Source organism: Carettochelys insculpta, chromosome 6, assembly GCF_033958435.1.
Source record: "Carettochelys insculpta isolate YL-2023 chromosome 6, ASM3395843v1, whole genome shotgun sequence".
NCBI classification, from domain to species: Eukaryota; Metazoa; Chordata; order Testudines; family Carettochelyidae; genus Carettochelys; species Carettochelys insculpta.
The window spans coordinates 126,551,290-126,571,108 of record NC_134142.1 but is presented as its reverse complement, the minus strand read 5'-3'; the positions used below and the strand labels follow the sequence as shown (position 1 = coordinate 126,571,108).

Sequence of the window (19,819 nt, the reverse complement as noted above, 5' to 3'; positions counted from 1 at the left end):
ATTCTCAAGGATGTTACACAAAGGTTGTGGTACACCAAAGAGCAACATAAATGTATAATTGCAATGAGTTTGTTCTTGTTACTCACACTGACTGCTGTGACCAGTGGATGCTGCTACCCAAAGCTGTGGAATTGTACTATGTACTGAATGTTTGGAAAGGGCCATGTGCCGTGCTGACATGGACATATAAGCATGAATTGTATGTTGAAGGAGTTTGCAATTCTGAAATGTCACCATTGTTCCCTGTAACTAGTCTTGCAACCTCTCACGTGACAAGGAACATTCCAAACCTATTGTGTGGCACGGAAGGGGAAACTGAGGCACGCAGCCATTTTGGTGGTCTGGCTAAATGCCAAGGGTGGAAAGCATTTGTACCTTCCTTTACTGGACTGTAACTGAATTCCAAACATTTGTTGGAGGAGCTGTATGGGCTGGTGGGCAGATGGGGCAGGGCCCAGACCAGAGAAGGACCCTTTGATCTGGCGGTGCTGCAGTAGCTGTATGGGCTCTGCCTGCTCGACTTGAGAACGTGGCTGAAGGACTGGAGACTGAAGCAGGAAGACCAACCAACCTGAGGGAACAAAAGGGACTTGCCTGGCTGCATTACATGAGGGGCAAATGCCAAGGTCCTCACATGGAGCCCCTCCCTGCAGGATTATGACATAGAGGTGGTACACATCAAGGGGAGCACTGAGGATACAGCCAATGCCCGATCACGCGGGAAGGGCCCCGAACTTCCCCAGGTCACTGGCTAAGTGACCCTACTCAGTTCGGTCTGGAAGTGGGGAGAGATGTGCTGTAGTGGGGGATACATGTGTACATGTGTGGCTCACGGGGGGGGGGGGGGGGAGGGGGCTCCTGCTGAGGGTAGCCTGGTGGCCAGGTGACACCTCTGGACTGAAGACTAAGTGGGAGGTGGATCCTGAAGGGTTTGAATTGGAACTGGGAGTCGCAAAGCGTTTAGTCTGGGCTGGGAGAGAGAGACAGAGGAGGGGGCAAGGCCCCAGCTCCAGGGGCCCCCCACAAGGATTGGACTGACCATCTCTGCCTGTATCAGAGAGGTAGCTGTGTTAGTCCGTAGCTTCAAGAACAGCAAGAAGTCTTGTGGCACCTCATAGACTAACAGATATTGTCAGCTCTGGCCCTCCCTTTTACTGGGACCCTACTCTTTAAATACCCCTCTGAAACCACCCCGCCCACTCGTGCATCTGATGAAGTAGGTCTTTGCCCACGCAAGCTCATGCTCCAAAATATCTGTTAGTCTACAAGGTGCCACAAGACTTCTTGTTGTTATCTCTGCCTGCTGTACTGACACATCTGTATGACGCTGTGCCTTGTTGGCTAATAAACGCACCGTTCTCCTGCCTTGGGAGGGGGTGCAGAGCCTGGGGACACCTGAACTCCCATCACAGCTGGCACTTTTGGGGAACCACCAGCTGCCTCTGGACCCTCCATGGCTCTACTTTGCACATGGGAACCTATTCCTGGTGCAACAAAAAGTCCTGTGGCACCTCATAGACTTGAAGATACAGACTAATATGGCTATCTTTCTGACACGTTCCTGGTATAAGAATCCCTTCTCCCCCAGGAACTCTCCCTGCAGCCCTCCCCCAGCAGCAGGGTAAGGCTGAGGCTGGCCAGTTCCCTCAGCTTCTGAAAGGAGGGATCTCTCTGCAGCTCCACCTGGAACTCCTTGGCTGGGGAAGGGGTGGGAGCCACTTCCCCCTTCTTGCCCAGCTTCAGGACCACTGGCTTGTGAAACCTAGGTCTTTTAGGGGCTGCCCCTGATTCCCAAGGTAGGCCCCTGTGGCTTCGGCTGGGTATTTTCCCACAAACCCAGGGAGAGCACCCCTCGCCTCCTTTGGCTGCGGGTTAGGACCAGAGCCTGAGTATATTCACCCGGACAGTGTTCCAGGTCACCCCTGCCCCATTAGTATATCAGCAGGCAAATGACTGTGCATGCCCCCCACTCCTTGGGGCCCTCCTTGTCTTCCCCATTTCAGGTGCACCCTCGCCATGGGCACCTTGAAAGGGGTCCTGTTGATTGCTGTTACAGTGGGCATCATCTGGCCTGGTGCCACCACCCCAGGCCGGGCCACTGTCATATTTGCACCCATGTCCCAGAACCCTGTGGCCTTCCTCCCATCCACCTCAAGGGATAGGAGGCACTTGCTCTGCAGAGGCAGCCCCACCCCGACTCTGTAAACTGAGCTCTGAGCATTTGGACCCCTCCAAAAAACTGGGCTGTGGGGCAGGCTCGTCCTAAGCTGAGGACACACCACCAGCCTCACCTGCCGGGACAATCAGCCCCTCTGGCCCCTGGGACACCACCCAGTTGACCTCTTGAGCCCCTGGCCTCCTCAGCCTGTCTGGGAACTTGCTTCACTGGGCCTGTCTATGCCCCTTCCACCCACTTCGATAACAGTCCAAGTCTTGTTGTGTCCCTCAGGCTGGCTGCTCCATCCAGGCCCTGGCTGGCTTTTTGGGAGGCAGATGGCTGGCCCCTGTTTCCTGGGCTTGCCCTGTACGTGATCCCCTGTGTTGTACAGCCAGGAACAGGTCTCTCCAGGATTTCTTGTCTCTTTGGGATTCCCTGTGCCTCCAGGATTCCTTTTCAAACCTGGCCCGGTTGTTTGTGAACTCATCAGCCAGCTTCCCCGTGCTGTATGAGTCCTCTGGCTTCTGGTCCTCAAGCCAGAGCCTCAGGTCAGGCGGGAACACTACATAGAACAATTCCAGGACCACCAACTTAACCAGGTCCTCTGCGGTCTGGGCTCCCATCCCAAACACCCACTTGCGTTAGCATTGCACAGGTGGGAGGCCAGGTCCACACAGGTCACCTCTGGCCTCTTCTGCACCTCCTGGCACTTCTTCCTGTGCCTCTCGGGGGTCAGCCCAAACTAATGCGACAGGGCCTGTTTTCTCATTCGTAGGCCCTGGGCTGCAGCCCCTCCAGCTGGTTGAGCACCACTGTGGCCTTCTGGTCCAGCCAGGGGGTGAGCTGCAGGAGCCATTCAGCTCAGGTGACCTGGTGCAACTTGCAAACTCTCTGGTAAGAGGTGAGAAACCATCCAGGTCCCCCACGTCCTTACATTGGGCCAGCACCTGTGTCTCAAAGTGACTGCTGGTCCCGGGCCTCCTGGCCCTCTTCCCACTCACCACAGCCGGGGCCTCCTCACCTCTCATCTCTGCCATGGTCCGCTCGTGCTCCCTCTGTCTCTCCCAGTCCTGGTGCTGTCTCTCCTCGTCTTCCAGTTCCTTTCATCACACCTCGAACTCCAGCCTTTGCATCTCTGTCATGGGGGACTCGCTGTGGCAGAGCATGACCAGGTGGGCGCCGCGTCTGTCTGGCAGAGTCCAACCCCGGCTCCTGCCTGAGAATCCGAAACACTCCCAGGCAGTGACCGTCCGCTTCCTGCTGGCATGGGATTTGGCCCCCTGGATCAGTCATTCTCTTCCAGCTGGGCAATCAGCTGGGCCTTGGTCATCTTCCCCACAGTCAGGCCCTTCTCCCTGCACAGCCCTGCTAGCTCTGCCTTCAGGAGTTGGGTGTAATCCATCTCCCCGCCGTTCCCCAGGCTGCCGACTCACCAACCGAAGCTGCAGCGCCCCACAACTCCTAGGAGCTGCTTTGTTCTGCCTCCAACACCCCTGGCTCTTGTGAGTCTCCTTCCTTCTCCTGTGTCCAGTCTGTCGCTGCTGAAAGCCTATCTGTGGGTACAGTGTATCCCACTTCTGCACCAGCTGTCATGGGGTTTAGGGGTCCCCAAGCACTGCATCCCAACTGCAGCCAGGAGGGACTCTCGCTCAGCCGGTAAAACAGGAAGTTTATTAGTTGACAGAGACACAGCGCAGTGCAGAGGTGTCAGTACAACTGGTAGAGACATTCACTCCAATCCATTTTGAGGGAGAGGAGCCCAAGGGGTGCCAACATCTCGGGTCTGGCCTCCCCTCCACAGGCTGGCTTCCTTCCAACCCTTCCAACTGTGCCTCTGATTCAAAACCCAGCTTGGCTCCTCCCTGCACTTTGTTCAGGGACAGAAGTGTGAGCTGCCAGTTTAGGATACAGCCAGCAAGGAGTCATTCCCAGTCAGTGGGAGCGGCTCAGCCTGTCACATACACACCCAGCCTCACTCTCACACACACACACACACACCCCCCTCCATCACAACAGCCAGTTGCAGGGTCTCAGAATCCCTTAAGCAGGATATGCCGAGCTGGAACTGGCTGGAAGTGGGCTGATTCAAGCCCACTTGCAGAAAGTTCCAGTAGAATGTGCCATGGGGCAGGGTGTGATTGCTGCCTGGGGACCATTGCCCAGGACCATGGGGAGGGGTTTGAGGCATCATGGCTTGTGGGATTGGAGCCATAGGGCAGCCATAACACAAGGGACAGAGCCACGGTGTGGGACAGGGTCAGTGCCTGAGGACTGCTCCCCAGGGTGGCACTGGCAGCTGCGTCTGGATCCCTAATCCAGGGGCAACAGCTGCTCCTTCTGCTTGGGCTGGGCTGTTTATTTTCAGCGCATGGAGCCCAGCAGGTCCCTTATAGGGTAACGGAGTGCAGCCCAGCTCTCAGTTCCTTCAAGATAAATCAGGAGGGGTGGGCTCAAGGTCCATGAGTAGCCCCTGCACGTGCCCAAGTGCCAGGGCACAGTGCTTGCATTAGTGACACTGACATGCTGCCCACAGACACCACTAGCCCCTTCCAGGGGTGTGAATGCACCAGTGACACTAATGCAGCAAGGGGCAGGACACAATGCAGCCTCAAGCAGAGAGAGGATGGTGGGTGGGGGCTAAAGCTCCCAGCTCTCCACACCTAAATATATGCCCTATGCACCCAGCCCCCACATCCATGCAGCCTCCAGTGCATGTGCCCTCTACAGAGAGCCTCCCAACGAACCAAGCCACAATATCCCAGCTTCTCCCTCCCCCAGCCCCAATGGCTCCAGCTCCCCCAATGCCCCCCAGCCACAATGCACCCAGCTCTCTCCCTGCACCCAGCTCCCAACATCCATTCAGCCCCCAACACACTCAGCTGCCCCATCCACTCAATCACCAATACACACAGCTCCCTGCATACTCCGCCTCAATAAACCCAACACCCGCCCCCATCCATTCAGTTCCCAAAGCACCCAGGTCTGCCATGCCACTAGCCCCTGATACACACAGCTCCTCCCTGCATCCATATACCCAGCTTTTCTCTTCCACTCAGCTTCCAATGCCCCCTGCTCCCCCATACACCCAACTCCCTCTATGCACCCAGCCCCAATGCACCTAGTTCCCCATGCACTCAGCTCCCAAAACACCCAGCTGTCGCCAGGCACCCAGCTCTCGACATACACATAAATCCCAGTGTCCTCAGCTCCCCCACCAATGCCCCCAGCACACCCAAATCCCCAGTGCATCTAGCCCCCAATGCTCCCAGCTCCCCATTCACCCAGCTTCCTATGTATCCATCTCCCCAATCCACCTGTCCAGTGCTTCCAACCCACCCCCCATGCACCCAGGCCCTGTGCACCTAGCAGCCTCTCTCACCTTAATTCATGGCTCCAATGCAACCAGCTGCTACAATATGCACCCTCCCTCATACACTCAGCTCCCCCAGCCCCAACCTTATAATGCCCTGACTTCTGTCTCCCTCCACCTCACCTCTGCACCAGGGCCCCCTTCTGCACTGTCACATGCAGGCCCCTCCCTCCCTCCCTGACCCTTGTTCTGGTCCATGGAGTCTGCTCCTCCAGTGCCCTTCTTACTCAGGAAATCCCCTGTTGTCCTCCCCTCTTCCCCCTGCTCTTTGCTGGGACTCCCTGTCCCTGATCCCTCAATGTAGGCGTGGTGGGTAAGGGATCAGGTCAGCTGCAGCCTCCAGCACAGGGGTGAGAGTGCAATCTAGGAACCATGCCCCTGGTAGCCTGACCCCGCCTCCTGAGCCAGGGGGAGCAGGGAGCAATGACACCTGGTTCAAAGGCAGACAGGGATGCACCTCAGCACAATGGATGACTGAAATCTCACTCCAGCCCTGCGAGCTAGGATGCCTGGGTTCTGGTCCCCACTGTGCCCCAGGTCTCTGTGTAGTCAGCACCTTCACAGCTCTGGGCCTCAGTTTCCTTCTGCTTAGCATTTGCACCCCCACAGCCTTACTCACCCTGCCCCCCTCCAATTGTCTGCAATTCCTGGCAGCACTTGGCCCATGGGGCTGTAATCCCAGCTGCAGCATCTGGGGGGAGCCTTCCACTTCAGAGACCCCTGACACCAAGAGGGCTTGGACTTTAATGCCATGCAGGGTGTGGGGGGAGCAAGAGAGAGAGAGAAACAGCCATGGGGGCACTACCCCCAACCAGTCCTGCAGAGCTGGGTCCTGGGGCTGTGAGCTCCTGCTCTGACCCCTCACAACTTTCCCTGGGGTGCCTGTGCCGTGAACACTGGCCAACCCCAGCACCATTTTCCCTCATCCCACTTAGCCTCTTAGCCTGCACCCCCGCCCCCAGCCTGTTCCCCTGTGGGCGCTGACATGGCCAAACAGCAAAGGTTGTGTGGGTAACTGGAGCTGGGACAAGTGGCAGCTGCTGCTTTCATTACACTGCCCTGCCCAGCCGGGGGGGGTGCGGGGGCATGAAGATCTGATGCTTAGGCTCTCTGCAGCCTCTGGCAGCATGGCTGTGTTGGTCACATTCGGAACAGCTCCCCCAAGCTCAGAGCAATCAGCAGACTCAGGCTTGACTCTGGATTCAGCCAGTGTGACTGAGCCCAGACTCTGCCCTCTCGTAGGTGGCCTGTCTGAGCTCCCCCTGCATGGGGAGCAGGGGGCTGTGCTGCTGCTCTCTCTGGAAATGCACAGAGGTTTTGAAAATGCTGTCCGATGGAAATGCCTCACTAGGGTAGAAGATTAAAGTTCAACTTCCTGAGGAGCCAAGACTGCTGGGTTCTCTCCCTGGTTCTGGGAGGGTGGTGGGGACCGGTGGTTAGAGCAGTGGGCTGGAGCCAGGACTCCTGGGTTCTATCCCTGGCTCTGCAAGGAGAGTGGGGCTCTAGGGCAGCTAGGAGCCAGGGTGCCTGAGTTCCACCCTGGCTCTGGAGAGGGCAGGGTCTGAGACCTGCAGCAGCTGTGCCACCCCTGTCAATGAGGACACGTCTGTGATGGGGATGAGCCACCCCCTAGCCCCCTTGGAGCCAGAGCTGTAAATTAACTTTCCTGCCAACACACAATAAATCAGCCTCCATCATCGCCCTCCCTGCAAATACCCTCACTGGGGCCAGTTGCTTAGGGCAGGCCAGGTAGAGCCGGTCCCACTGCAGTTGCTGTGGGGCAGCCTGGGTTTGCAGTTGCCTTGGGGGCTGGGAGTCATCAGGACCGGGATCCATGGGCCTCACTGACTGCCCAACCCTCAGGCTGCTTCTGACAAGGCATCAGGGTGCAATGGGTAGGAGGGGTGGTCCATGGGACATTCTTCATTTCATCCCACTTCCCCCAGGGGCTGAGAAATGCGCCATTAACAACCAGGGCACCTATTGGGCCACACAGCAGGATCTCCCCGTCCCTGGGCCATTGGTTCCCGCTGCCAGGTCCCCCACTGCCCTTTACACGGTTCCTTGAGCCTCCCCTGCCTGGACCCAGCTTACGCTGCAGCTCCGTGGAGGGGCACAGATGGCTATGGATCCAGTTTCTGCTGCTGGCTGCAACCTCTGCCTCCGCCCTTCAGTCTTCCCCAGCCCCATTGTGCTGCACAACCACCCATCACCACTGAGCTGCCATCTCTTCCCAGCACTGCTCTGTCCCCCAGGCTTCCTTCTCTGCACTCCATTTCCTAATACCCTGCTCTGCCCCACAGCAGTGTCCCTGACCCTATGCCATCTGCCCTGCCTCCCACCTTTCTCCCAGAGTATCCACGTGCTTTTCTGTCCCACCCTGCACCTCCCCAAAGCCCTCTACCCTTGTGAGGTGGGTCCCCTCTAGGCTTCTGGCATCTCTAGTTATGCAAGACCCTGATGGGAGAGGGGTAATGCAGTGAGCCCAGGATTCCTGCAGCACCAGAGTGTTCTGGTCCCTGGCATGGCCTGCGGTGTAACGTTCTTCATGAGACACGTGGGTGCCTGGAGGTATGGTCACAGGCCTGGCCACAAATCATGTTTGCATGGGCACAGCCACGGTGGGCATTGTCCTGCTCTGGGAGGGAATGTGGGAGAGTCCTAAACAGCTGAGGACCCAAAATGAAAAATCCCTCTCCCTTCCCACTGGTTGCACCTCACTCAGCCAGAGACTCAGTCCCTGATGGTCACTCTTGAGCTCAGTCACCCAGGCTTCTGGTCTTTTCTTGGTGAGCGGACTGCAACAATTCACAGCCTGCCCCCCCAGACCTGGAACTGCCAGCCCATCCCTCAGGTGGGTCAATCTACGTTGGTCTCTGGCTGGTGTTTGTGAGTACAGCTCACTGGGTGGCTGGAAAGGCATACGGGGACCGAGGTAGACAGCGGGTGAGTAGAGCAAGATTGGTTTCTGGCTGGTGTTCGTGGGCACAGCACGCTGGGTGGATGGAGGGGAACACGGTGACGTGGGCAGACGGTGGGTCAGTCGAGATTGGTCGCTGGCTGGTGTTCGTGGGCACAGAGCGCTGGGTGGATGGAGGGGAACACAGCGACATGGGCAGACTGGGTGGGTTAGTTGAGATTGGTTTCTGGCTGGTGTTCGTGGGCATAGCTCAGTGGGTGGATGGAGGGGCACACAGTGACATGGGCAGACAGCGGGTGGGTCAGTCGAGATTGGTTTCTGGCTGGTGTTCGTGGGCACAGCTCACTCGATGGATGGAGGGGAACATGATGACATGGGCAGACAGTAGGTGGGTTAGTTGAAATTGATCTCTGGCTGGTGTTCATGGGCATAGCTCAGTGGGTGGATGGAGGGGCACACGGTGACATGGGCAGACAGTGGGTGGGCCAGTTGAGATTGGTCTCTGGCTGGAGTTCATGGGCATAGCTCAGTGGGTGGATGGAGGGGCACACGGTGACATGGGCAGACAGCGGGTGGGCCAGTCGAGATTGGTCTCTGGCTGGAGTTCATGGGCACAGCGCACTGGGTAAATGGAGGGGAACACAGCGACATGGGCAGACTGGGTGGGTTAGCTGAGATTGGTCTCTGGCTGGTGTTTGTGGGCACAGCACACTGGGTGAATGGAGAAGAGCACAGAGAAATGGGCAGATACTGGGTGGGTCAGTCGAGATTGGCTGGTGTTCGTGGGCACAGCGCACTGGGTGAATGCAGGGGAACACGGCGACCTGGGCAAACAGTGGGTGGGTCAGTCGTGATTGGTCTCTGGCTGGTGTTTGTGGGCACAGCTCAGTGGGTGGATGGAGGGGAACATGGTGACATGGGCAGACGGTGGGTTAGTTGAGATTGGTCTCTGGCTGGTGTTTGTGGGCACAGTGCACTGGGTGAATGGAGGGGAACATGGTGACGTGGGCAGGCAGTGGGTGGGTCAATCGAGATTGGTCACTGGATGGTGTTCGTGGGCACAGCGCGCTGGGTGAATGGAGGGGAACATGGTGACATGGGCAGACAGTGGGTGGGTTGGTCGAGATTGGTTTCTGGCTGGTGTTCATGGGCACAGTGCGCTGGGTGAATGGAGGGGAACACGGTGACATGGGCAGACGGTTGGTTAGTTGAGATTGGTTTCTAGCTGGTGTTCATGGACACAGCTCAGTGGGTGAATGGAGGGGAACACAGTGACATGGGCAGACAGTGGGTGGGTCAGTCGAGACTGGTTTCTAGCTGGTGTTCATGGACACAGCTCAGTGGATGAATGGAGGGGAACACGGTGACATGGGCAGACAGTGGGTGGGTCAGTCGAGATTCGTGTCTGGATAGTGTTTGTGGGCACAGCGCAGTGGGTGGCTGGAGGAACACATGGGGCCTTAGGCAGACAGTGGGTGGACTGATCTATTGTGGTTCCTGGCTGGTGTTCATGGGCACAGCACACTGAGTGGCTGGAGGTACGTGCAGGAACATAGGCAGATGATGGGTGTAGCTGCTGAAGGCCAGTACGAGATCTCAGCTGGCTGGAGGGGTAGACCTAGGAATCAGGGCTTGGACCGAAGAAAAGAGTAAGGTGAACAAATGAGTGAGTTGAGCCCTCACTTGTCTGTATCCATTATGGCCAAGGGACAGAAATAACCTACCCTGAGCCAAGGAGCGGCATACAGAGGGGTGTTTCTTGCAAGGAGCTGGCAGACATTGAGTGACATCTCGATGTGCAGCCGCCTGAGCCACTCTCCTAAGTTACCTCCCAGCCCTCCTCTGGCTGCCTCAAGTCAGCAAAAATACCTCCCTGCGCAGAATGCCATATGTGTGCTGGTGCCTGCTGTGATGTCAGGGGAGCTGCCCAATGGGAGCCCAGGGAGGGGACCTGGGAATCTGCCCCGTGGGCTCCCTCATAAGGACCAAGGCCAGCCCTAGTCCCCTCTGAGGGAGTCTGTACTGGGACGGGTTGTGTGGGCTCTCCTGTCGGATATTAGGCGCTGAGGAGGGCCATGTTCTGCTGAGTGGCAAGGGACAGGAGGTGGGAGACACTCAGAGAGCAAGTGACTGGCTGGGGTCTGAGAGGGGCTGTGAGAGGCCAAGTCCAGGCAGACGGGGCTTACACTGCTGGTGGGACAGCCATGGAGAATGCCCACGCAAAAACCGTAGAGGAGTGTCTGGCCTACTTTGGCGTGAGCGAACACACTGGCCTCACTCCTGAACAGGTGAAGAAGAACCTGGACAAATATGGCCCCAATGGTAAGTGCTGGCAGCACACATCCCTCCCTCCATCCCATGCCCCTGGCTAAAAGAGGTGGCAAGTGAGACAAGCTGGAGAGAGAGGGAGTGAAAGAGACCAAGGAAAGATGAGGGACAATGAATGAGGAACGGTGATTGCTTGTGCAGGAGGGAGGGGAGTGGCAGCAGAGAGCTCATGAGAATGGAACAGGTGGTTGAGGTTGGCTGGAGACATGGGCAGGGATGGAGAGAGGCTGGTCAAACCCACCTGGCCTTGGGAGAGGCATAGCAGTGTCAGGGGAACTGGGTGCCAGGCAACAATCACCCAGGATCCTGGACTAGGTATCACAGCCTGGGAAACTGCATGTCAGAGCCCAGGGAAGCTGCGCGTCAGAGCCCAGGGACTTATGTCTCAGAACCTGGGGAGCTGCATGTCAGAGCCTGGGGAGTTGCGTATCAGAGCCTGGGGAGCTGCATATCAGAGTCTGGGGAGTTGCATATCAGAGCCTGGGGAGCTGCATGTCAGAGCCTGGGGAGTTGCATATCAGAGTCTGGGGAGTTGTGTATCAGAGCCTGGGGAGTTGCGTATCAGAGCCTGGGGAGCTGCATATCAGAGCCTGGGGAGTTGCATATCAGAGCCTGGGGAGCTGCATGTCAGAGCCTGGGGAGCTGTGTATCACAGCCTGGAAAGCTGCATGCCAGAGCCTGGGGACTGTGTGTCAGAGCCTGGGGAGCCTTGTGTCAGAGCCTATCACAGTGAAGCTAAAGATGCAGACACAGGAAAGGCCCAGCCATCCTGGGGACAAGGCAGCTGCTTCTTGCCTAAGAATAACTTGCCTGTGAATCCCTCTGGAATGGGTCAGACACAAGACCTGCTGTGCTGGGTGGGGGGATACCCTTCATTCTGCCCCAAAGTGGGAGTCCAGGGCCCTCAGGGCTGGCACAGGGCTAACAGGGAGTCGCTAAGGCTGGTGGGCCAGGAATGGCTGTGGCAGGCCAGGGTGTATGGGAAGAAGTGATGGGAGGGTCTGACTGTGACCGGGAGTGGACATGATTCCATGTGCAACATGGGGCCGTTCTTGTCTCATACCCTCCCTGATGGTTGCATGCCACCCTCGCCCACTGGGCTCAGCATGGGTCCTGCTGCAGGAGGGCCAGGTTCTTAGGCACACTCAGCCCATTGCAAAGGAGTGAGGGCATGGTTCTGAACGAATATATTCCTGTGTGCGTGTGAGGGCATAGTCATGTGTGTGTTAGGTATGTATGGGCTTGGTCGCACACGTGACAGGGCATGTTAGTATGTGTGGGTGTGTTGTGTGCTTGCAGGTGTACTCATGTATATGCAGACATGTCCACATGTATCCACACATGTTTATGCTTTGTCAAGGCATGTTTACATGAGTGGACGTGCATACCTCATTCTCTGTATGTCTGTGCACCCTCAACAGGGAGAAGTGGGCCCTGGTACAGCATGTGGTCTGAGCCCACACTCCCCTCAGTTCATCACTTGTGGGAGCTCCTCTTTGCTTGTCACTACCCATTCTTCCTCCTTCTGTCAGTCCTGAGTGTGTCTGTGTGTGTCGGCCATGTGCACACATGCACTTCTCTTAGACTGGCACAGGGCCAGGGCTTCAGCCCCAATGCCCTGTCCACCCTGGATTGGGACCCCGCACCACAGGGAAATACCTGCAGCCAGCGGTCCCACTTTGTGTAGCATTTCCCTCACTACCCTCCCCTGCACCCAGGCTCACCCCTGCATCCCCTGCATGCAACGTGTCCAGCCTCTGGGCCCCCCTGCACTCTGCTAACCAGCCTCTTCTCCTCTCTTCCTTTGCTGCCTGGCTGTGACTCCATGGGCAGAGCTCCCGGCCGAGGAAGGTGAGTCCCATCCTCAGGTGACCCCAAAATCATATTGTGCCAGAGCCCACAGCAGCCTTTGCCTGCCGTAGCCTAAAGCTGGCCCCAGTCCCTCTCTCATGCAAATGCATAGCCAGCCCCTGCCCAGAACCCACTGCCCCAGATCACAGCCTGTCCATTAGCCCAGTGCCCCCCAATGCTCCATACCCTGCCCCCTACCCAGAACCCACTGTCCCGAGACCCATGGCCTGTCCATTAGCCCAGTGCCCTCCATCACAAAATAGCCAGCCACCTGCCCAGAACCCACTGCCCCCAGGCCCACAGCTCATCCATTAACCCAGTGCCTCCATTACCCCTTAACCTGTCACCAGCCCAGAACCCACTGCCTGTCCATTAACCCGGTGCCCCCCATTGACCCATAACCTGATCCCTGCCCAGAACCCACTGCCCCCAGAACCATGAGTTCTCCATTAGTAGAATGCTCTCCATTACCCCACAACTTGCGCCCTGCTCAGAACCCCGCTGCTCTCAAGGACCATGGCCTCACTATTGACCTAGTTCCCTCCATCCCTCGCATAACCTGATCCCTGCCCAGATCCCACTACCCCCAGACCATCCATTAAACCAATGCACTCCATCATAAAATAACCAGCCTGCTGCCCAGAACCCACTGCCCCAGACTTATTGCCCATCCATTAACCCAGGGCCCCGATCACCCCATAACATGCCCCCTGCCCAGCACCCATTGTCCCAGACCCACAGCCCATCCATTAACCCTGTGCCCCCAATTGTCCCATAACCTTTCCCCTGCCCAAAACACACTGCCCCCAGACCCATGGCCCATCCTTTAACTCAGTCCCCTCCATCGTGCCATAATCTGCCCATTGCCCCCAGACCCATGATTCCCCTGTTAGCCCAATGCCCTCCTGTGTCCCATAACTTGCCCCCTGCCCAGAATCCACTGGCCCCGGTCCCACAGCACATCCATTAACCTTCCACTAGCCCAGTGCCCCCCATGGCCCCATTTCCTGCCTGCCCAGGACACCCCACCCATCTGGAGTGTGGCTCTGATCTCCCCATGGACTTACAGGGATTCCTGGAGCTTTCATCACCTGACAGATATTTTAATCCCAGGGTGTCTCCTGGGCAGTCCTGAAGGTCTGGCATCTTAGTCACTTAGTTTCCCTGCCTCTGACCCTCCATCCTCCTGCCAAGGGAAATAAGGTTGGGATCTTGGGGTGGGGGTGGTGTTCCTGCCACTCCCTGACCCTGATCCTGTCCCCAGGAAAGTCCCTCTGGGAACTGGTGGTGGAACAGTTTGAGGACCTGCTGGTGCGAATCCTGCTGCTGGCAGCCTGCATATCCTTTGTGAGTGACCGGGTCATGGGGGCAGCTGTGGGGAGCCCTAGTTGCTTTGTGAGGGCCCAGATATGTGTGAGGGGCTCATCTCCTCTGTGACAGGAGTGGGGAGCCCAGGGATGGGGTGGGGAACACACAGATCTTTTGTGAGTGATGGGAATCTGTGGGGGGGGCAGGTGTCGGGGGGAGGGTTGCAGCTTCTTTGTGAGTGACAGGGCTGGGGCCCTGGGTGTTCGTTGGGGGGGAGGGAGCACAGCTCCTTCGTGAGTGACAGTGGCATGGGGGCACCAGCTATGTGGGCAGGCAGTTGCAGCTTCTTTGGGAGTGACAGGTCTGGCGGCCTGTTGAGGGGCACATTGCCTTCGTGAGTGACAGTGGTGGGGAGCCTGGTGGCTGGGGACACACAGCTCCTTTGTGAGTGATGGGGGCATAGGAGGGCCTCAGACAAGTATGTAGAGGGGGCTGCAGGTCTTTTATACATGACAGGGATGAGGGCTGGTGTGTGTGTGGGGTTGGGGGGCGGTGCAGATCCTTCATGAGTTATGGGTTGGTGGCATGGGGACGTTAGGGTCACATAGTGTGGGGGGGGCCACATCGTCTCCATGAGTGACAAGTGGGGAGCTCAGTGGAGGGACACACAGCTCCTTTGTGAATTTAGAGTCTGGGGACTTGGGTGTGTGGGCGAGGGGGACACTGCTCCTTTGTGAATGAGGGGCAGAGAGCCTGTGATGGGAGCGCAGCTCCTTTGTGAGTGGGGGGAGGTCCATGGGCAGCTCCTCTGTGAGTGGGGGGGCAGAGAGCCTGTGATGGGAGTGCGGCTGCTTTGTGAGTAGGGGGTCTGCGGGCAGCTCCTTTGTGAGTGGGGGGGCATGGGTGCAGGAGGCAGGGGCCTTGGTGGTGTGGGGGCTGCATCTCCTTCATGAGTACTGTGGGCTGGAGAGGCGTAGTAGGTGGCTGGGTGGAGCTAGCACCTTTCTTGGTGCGGGGGGATTGGTGGGCTCAGGGGGCTGCAGCTCTGTGAGTGACTTGGGCTGGGGGAAACGCAGCGGGATGGGAATTTTGCTTGTATAACAGAGGAACTGAGGAGTCAGTTCTTGTGTGAGAGACTGGTTTGTACTGGGACATCTGTGTGGGCAGAGGCAGGGGTTCAGGAGTCCTGGGTTCTAGTGCTGACTCTGCTATGGGCTCTCTGTGCCTGAGTGTCCCCCTTGAGCAGGGACAAGCATCTGTGTGTGTGTGTGTGTGGAGGGAGGGGGTTGAAGTCAGGATCACTCCTGTGTGCTGCATACTGGGATGTGCCAGAGGACAGGTGTCCGTGGGGAAGGGCCAGGGCTAACGTTCCCACCCCACTCTACCAGGCCCTCTTGCTGTGCTGCTGCGGTGGGGGCCTGGGGCTCCTCAGGCCAGGAGGGGAGCAGGCGTCCAGAGGCATCTTGCGTTGTCCTTCACCATGACCTTTCTGTGTGGCCCGCCCGGAATTTAGTCTTGAAGGATTTGGTGTCCGCGCCCGAGGAGGCAGCAGTTCAAGTGTCAGCAGCTGGGCCAGGGCTGCTAGTGAAAGGAGGAGGCCAGGGCTCTGTGGGTGGGAGCGGCGGAGGAGGGCGCCAGAACTGGGGGGGGAGGGGTGGGAAGAGGGTGCCACAACCGGGGGGCTGGGGGGCAGGGGTGGAAGGAAAGAACCAGAGCTGGGGGGAGGGAGCCAGAGCTGAGTGGGGGGGGGTTGGAAGGAGGGAGCTGGAGCTGAGTGGGAGGGGTGGAAGGAGGGAGCTGGAGCTGGGTGGGAGGAGTGGAAGAAGAGAGCTGGAGCTGGGTGGGAGGGGTTGGAAGGAGGGAGCTGGAGCTGGGTGGGGCGGTGGAAGGAGGGAGCTGGAGCTGAGCGGGAGGAGTGGAAGGAGAGAGCTGGAGCTGGGTGGGGAGGTGGAAGGAGGGAGCTGGAGCTGGGTGGGCGGGGTGGAAGGAGGGAGCTGGAGCTGGGTGGGGAGGTGGAAGGAGGGAGCTGGAGCTGGGTGGGGAGGTGGAAGGAGGGAGCTGGAGCTGAGTGGGAGGGGTGGAAGGAGGGAGCTGGAGCTGGGTGGGAGGAGTGGAAGAAGAGAGCTGGAGCTGGGTGGGAGGGGTTGGAAGGAGGGAGCTGGAGCTGGGTGGGGCGGTGGAAGGAGGGAGCTGGAGCTGAGTGGGAGGAGTGGAAGGAGGGAGCTGGAGCTGGGTGGGGAGGTGGGGTGGAAGGAGGGAGCTGGAGCTGGGTGGGTGCAGGGGGTGGAAAGAGGGAGCTGGGTGGGAAGGAGGGAGCTGGAGCTGGGTGGGAGGAGTGGAAGAAGAGAGCTGGAGCTGGGTGGGAGGGGTTGGAAGGAGGGAGCTGGAGCTGGGTGGGGCGGTGGAAGGAGGGAGCTGGAGCTGAGTGGGAGGAGTGGAAGGAGAGAGCTGGAGCTGGGTGGGGAGGTGGAAGGAGGGAGCTGGAGCTGGGTGGGCGGGGTGGAAGGAGGGAGCTGGAGCTGAGTGGGAGGGGTGGAAGGAGGGAGCTGGAGCTGGGTGGGGCGGTGGAAGGAGGGAGCTGGAGCTGAGTGGGAGGAGTGGAAGGAGGGAGCTGGAGCTGGGTGGGGAGGTGGGGTGGAAGGAGGGAGCTGGAGCTGGGTGGGTGCAGGGGGTGGAAAGAGGGAGCTGGGTGGGAAGGAGGGAGCTGGAGCTGGGTGGGTGGAGGGGCTGGAAGAAGGGAACTGGAGCTGGGTGTGTGCAGGGGGTGGAAGGAGGGAGTTGGAGCTGGGTGGGGGGGGTGGAAGGAGGGAGCTGGGTGCGTGGGAGGGGCTAGAAGGAGGCAGCTGGAGCTGGGTGGGTGGGGGTGTGGAAGGAGGGAGCTGGAGCTGGGTTAGGGTGTGGAAGGAGGGAGCTGGAGATGGGATAGGGGATGGAAGGAGGGAGCTGGAGCTGGGTGGGTGCAGAGGGTGGAAGGAGGGAGCTGGAGCTGGGGGGAGGGAGGGGAAGAGGGAGCCAGAGCTGGACAGTGGAAGGAGGGAGGTCCAGGAAGGTGTCATGTGACAAGTGTTAAGGGTAGGAGACCCTGCCTGGATAGACAGTGGAGGGGGAGGAAACCATCCCCACAATTCTTTCTCCCCCCCATGTGGCTCCTTCAGCCCTCAGCCCACAATCCCTTGATTTTGCTATGTTCTGGGTGTGCAGAGGGGGATGGAGACAGCTGGTCCCCCTGGTCCCTTGCGTGAGTGCAAGAGACCTGTAAACTGATCGCAGTTTTGCTGGGCTTTGTATGAAACCTGAGCGGGCACAGTTGGGCCCAGCCTGGGCAAGGCTGCAGCATCCCTGTTGTGTAACTGGGTATGGAGATGGGGGGGTGGGAGCTGGTGTCTGTGCAACAGTGGAACACACACTGGGGGAGTGCTGTGTGAGTGTGAGCAGCCTGGGTGAATGTGCACACATCTGTGGCTCCATTGCTAGGGGAGAGGGGGGGATCATAGAGCTGGCCCCCATCTCTGTGGAGGGGTGCACTGTGCTTTGAGTGTACAGACCGAGTGTGTGTCTGTGCAGGAATGCTTTGCTCAGTGAATTGCAGTAGATGGGAGGGAGGTGTTGGTGCAACTAGCTGTGCGTGGTGTGTGGGTATGACATCTGGTCACCTCCTGAGCCAGAGCAGCAGGAGGTGCTGGGGCAGTAAACCCAAGGCTAAATAAGCTGCTTGTGGCCAGGTAGAGGGAGCTGGCCAGAAATGGAAGCTATTTTGGGATAAGATGTATTGATGAGCATGTATGGAGTGGATATGTGGGTAAATAGAAGGGATGTAGTGGGGGGGGGGTCCCCAGAGCACAGCCTCGGAGTATGGGACCACTTTACCCCCTTAATGCATTAATCAGGGTTGTGTCTCTCAGTGCCTTACTGGCAGGCGTGCTGGACCAACTGTTGTAGTGGACGTTCCAGGGGTCACTGAAATAAATTGTAAATCTTGTATATAAAAGAAACCCCTTCAAGTCAGGACTGATGCTGCCCCCACAGCCCCCACACCTCTAGTTCCTGCACCCCTGCTTACTAGTGACAAGCAGCAAACCCCTCCTGGTTCTGTTACCATTCAGCACAACTTCATGTGGAGCTCCACAGTCATGTAGACAGCACGAATGTTCCCAGAGCCACTCATGTATAACACAGAGAAGGGCCCCAGCCAAATCACCCCCGCTCCAAGCCTTGCACCTCAGGAATATACTGTTTTGTACTGCTCAAGACCCTTTCCTGAGCAATACAAGTTTATTAATTTGTTCCCCACTTCAGCAAAAGAAAGCGGACATACTTTTGTGTGTTAACTGGGCAGTTCAGTCAAATTCACCAGTAAAGACAAAGTTTAGTGTACGTTTATTAATTACCAAAGATGGATTTTGTAAGTGATTAGAAAGGTAACTAAATGATAAGTGCGCTGTCTAAATTCTCAGCCAGGATTAAGCAATCTCTGGCTTGAGTTTTTCTTATCTCACTGGATACTGTAGGTTGGTTACAGTGTTTTGTAGAGAGAACAACAAGAAGTCTTGTGGCACCTTATAGACTAACAGATATTTTGGATCATAAGCTTTGGTGGGCAAAGACCCACTTCATCAGATGCATGAGTGGGGGGTGGTGGTTTCAGAGGGGTATTTAAAGAGTGGGGTCCCAGAAAAAGGGAGGGCCAGAGCTGACAAGGTCTACTCAGCAAGGTGGAAACGGCCCATTATCAATAGTGGATATCAAAAGAGGAAAAAACCAAGTCATACCCAACAGGGGGATACAAGCTGTTGTACACCGGCTCTCCTTGTTAGCCTGGGTCAGTTTCTTCAGCTCCAGTGGTTTTGTTTTGCCGTCAGTTGGCGGGGGGGGTGGGGAGGAGTGAGACAGGATAATGTGTGCAGCCTCTGACCCTATTGTATAGGATCACAGCATGTGTTTGGAGAACCCAAGTTTAGGCATGTCTGGGGGCATTGCTGCATCACCAGGCAGAGTCACAGAAGTGTACCTCCCTCCCGAGACAATAGCTGTTGATGGTTGTTTGACACCTGCCTGCACTGGTTAGCTCCTTTGTTGCTGTTTCTGAAGAGCTAATATCAGGGCAGTTCCCCAGTTCACAGCATGTTTTAGTGACAACCACACAACACATTCTCCTAACTGCATGTGCACTAGTGACAGATGTATGTAGATAGAGCTGTGGGTTTTAGCAGATAAGAACATAAGAACATAAGAATGGCCATACTGGGTCAGACCAAAGGTCCATCCAGCCCAGCATCCCATCTGCCGACGGTGGCCAATGCCAGGTGCCCCAGAGAAGGAGAACAGAAGACAATGATCAAGTGATTTATCTCCTGCCATCCATCTCCTGCCCTTGTTCTGAAGGCCAGGGCACCATACTTTATCCCTGGCTAATAGCCATTTATGGACCTAACCTGCAAAAATTTATCAAGCTCTTTTTTAAACCCTAATAGAGTCCTGGCCTTCACAGCCTCCTCGGGCAAGGAGTTCCACAGGTTGACTGTGCGCTGTGTGAAGAAAAAATTCCTTTTATTAGTTTTGAACCTACTACCCATCAATTTCATTTGGTGTCCCCTAGTTCTTGTATTATGGGAAAAGGTAAATAATTTTTCTATATTCACTTTCTCCACACCATTCATGATTTTATATACCTCTATCATATCGCCCCTCAATCACCTCTTTTCCAAACTGAAAAGTCCCAGTCTCTCTAGCCTCTCCCCATATGGGACCCGTTCCAAGCCCCTAATCATCTTAAGTCGCCCTTTTCTGAACCTTTTCTAATGCCAATATATCTTTTTTGAGGTGAGGAGACCACATCTGCACACAGTACTCAAGATGTGGGCGTACCATAGTTTTATATAGGGAA

At 57.0% G+C, this 19,819-nt stretch overlaps 1 protein-coding gene and 1 long non-coding RNA gene across 3 annotated transcripts in view; one reads left to right on the top strand and one right to left on the bottom strand.

Moving 5' to 3' along the window:
* LOC142015071 (uncharacterized) overlaps positions 1-5,607 on the bottom strand; it is a 53,629-nt gene extending 48,022 nt beyond the window's left edge. Inside the window, exon 1 of the long non-coding RNA XR_012646091.1 lies at positions 5,538-5,607. This is a non-coding gene — a long non-coding RNA (uncharacterized LOC142015071). The remainder of the gene's footprint in view (positions 1-5,537) is intronic.
* Positions 5,608-10,462: 4,855 nt separating this feature from the next.
* ATP2A1 (ATPase sarcoplasmic/endoplasmic reticulum Ca2+ transporting 1) overlaps positions 10,463-19,819 on the top strand; it is a 53,901-nt gene continuing 44,544 nt past the window's right edge. For both annotated transcript variants that reach the window (XM_074998382.1, XM_074998381.1), the window contains exons 1-3: positions 10,463-10,770; positions 12,610-12,627; positions 13,892-13,974. In XM_074998382.1, the coding sequence (XP_074854483.1) occupies positions 10,653-10,770; positions 12,610-12,627; positions 13,892-13,974 (219 nt within the window). In that variant the 5' untranslated portion in view covers positions 10,463-10,652. The remainder of the gene's footprint in view (positions 10,771-12,609; positions 12,628-13,891; positions 13,975-19,819) is intronic.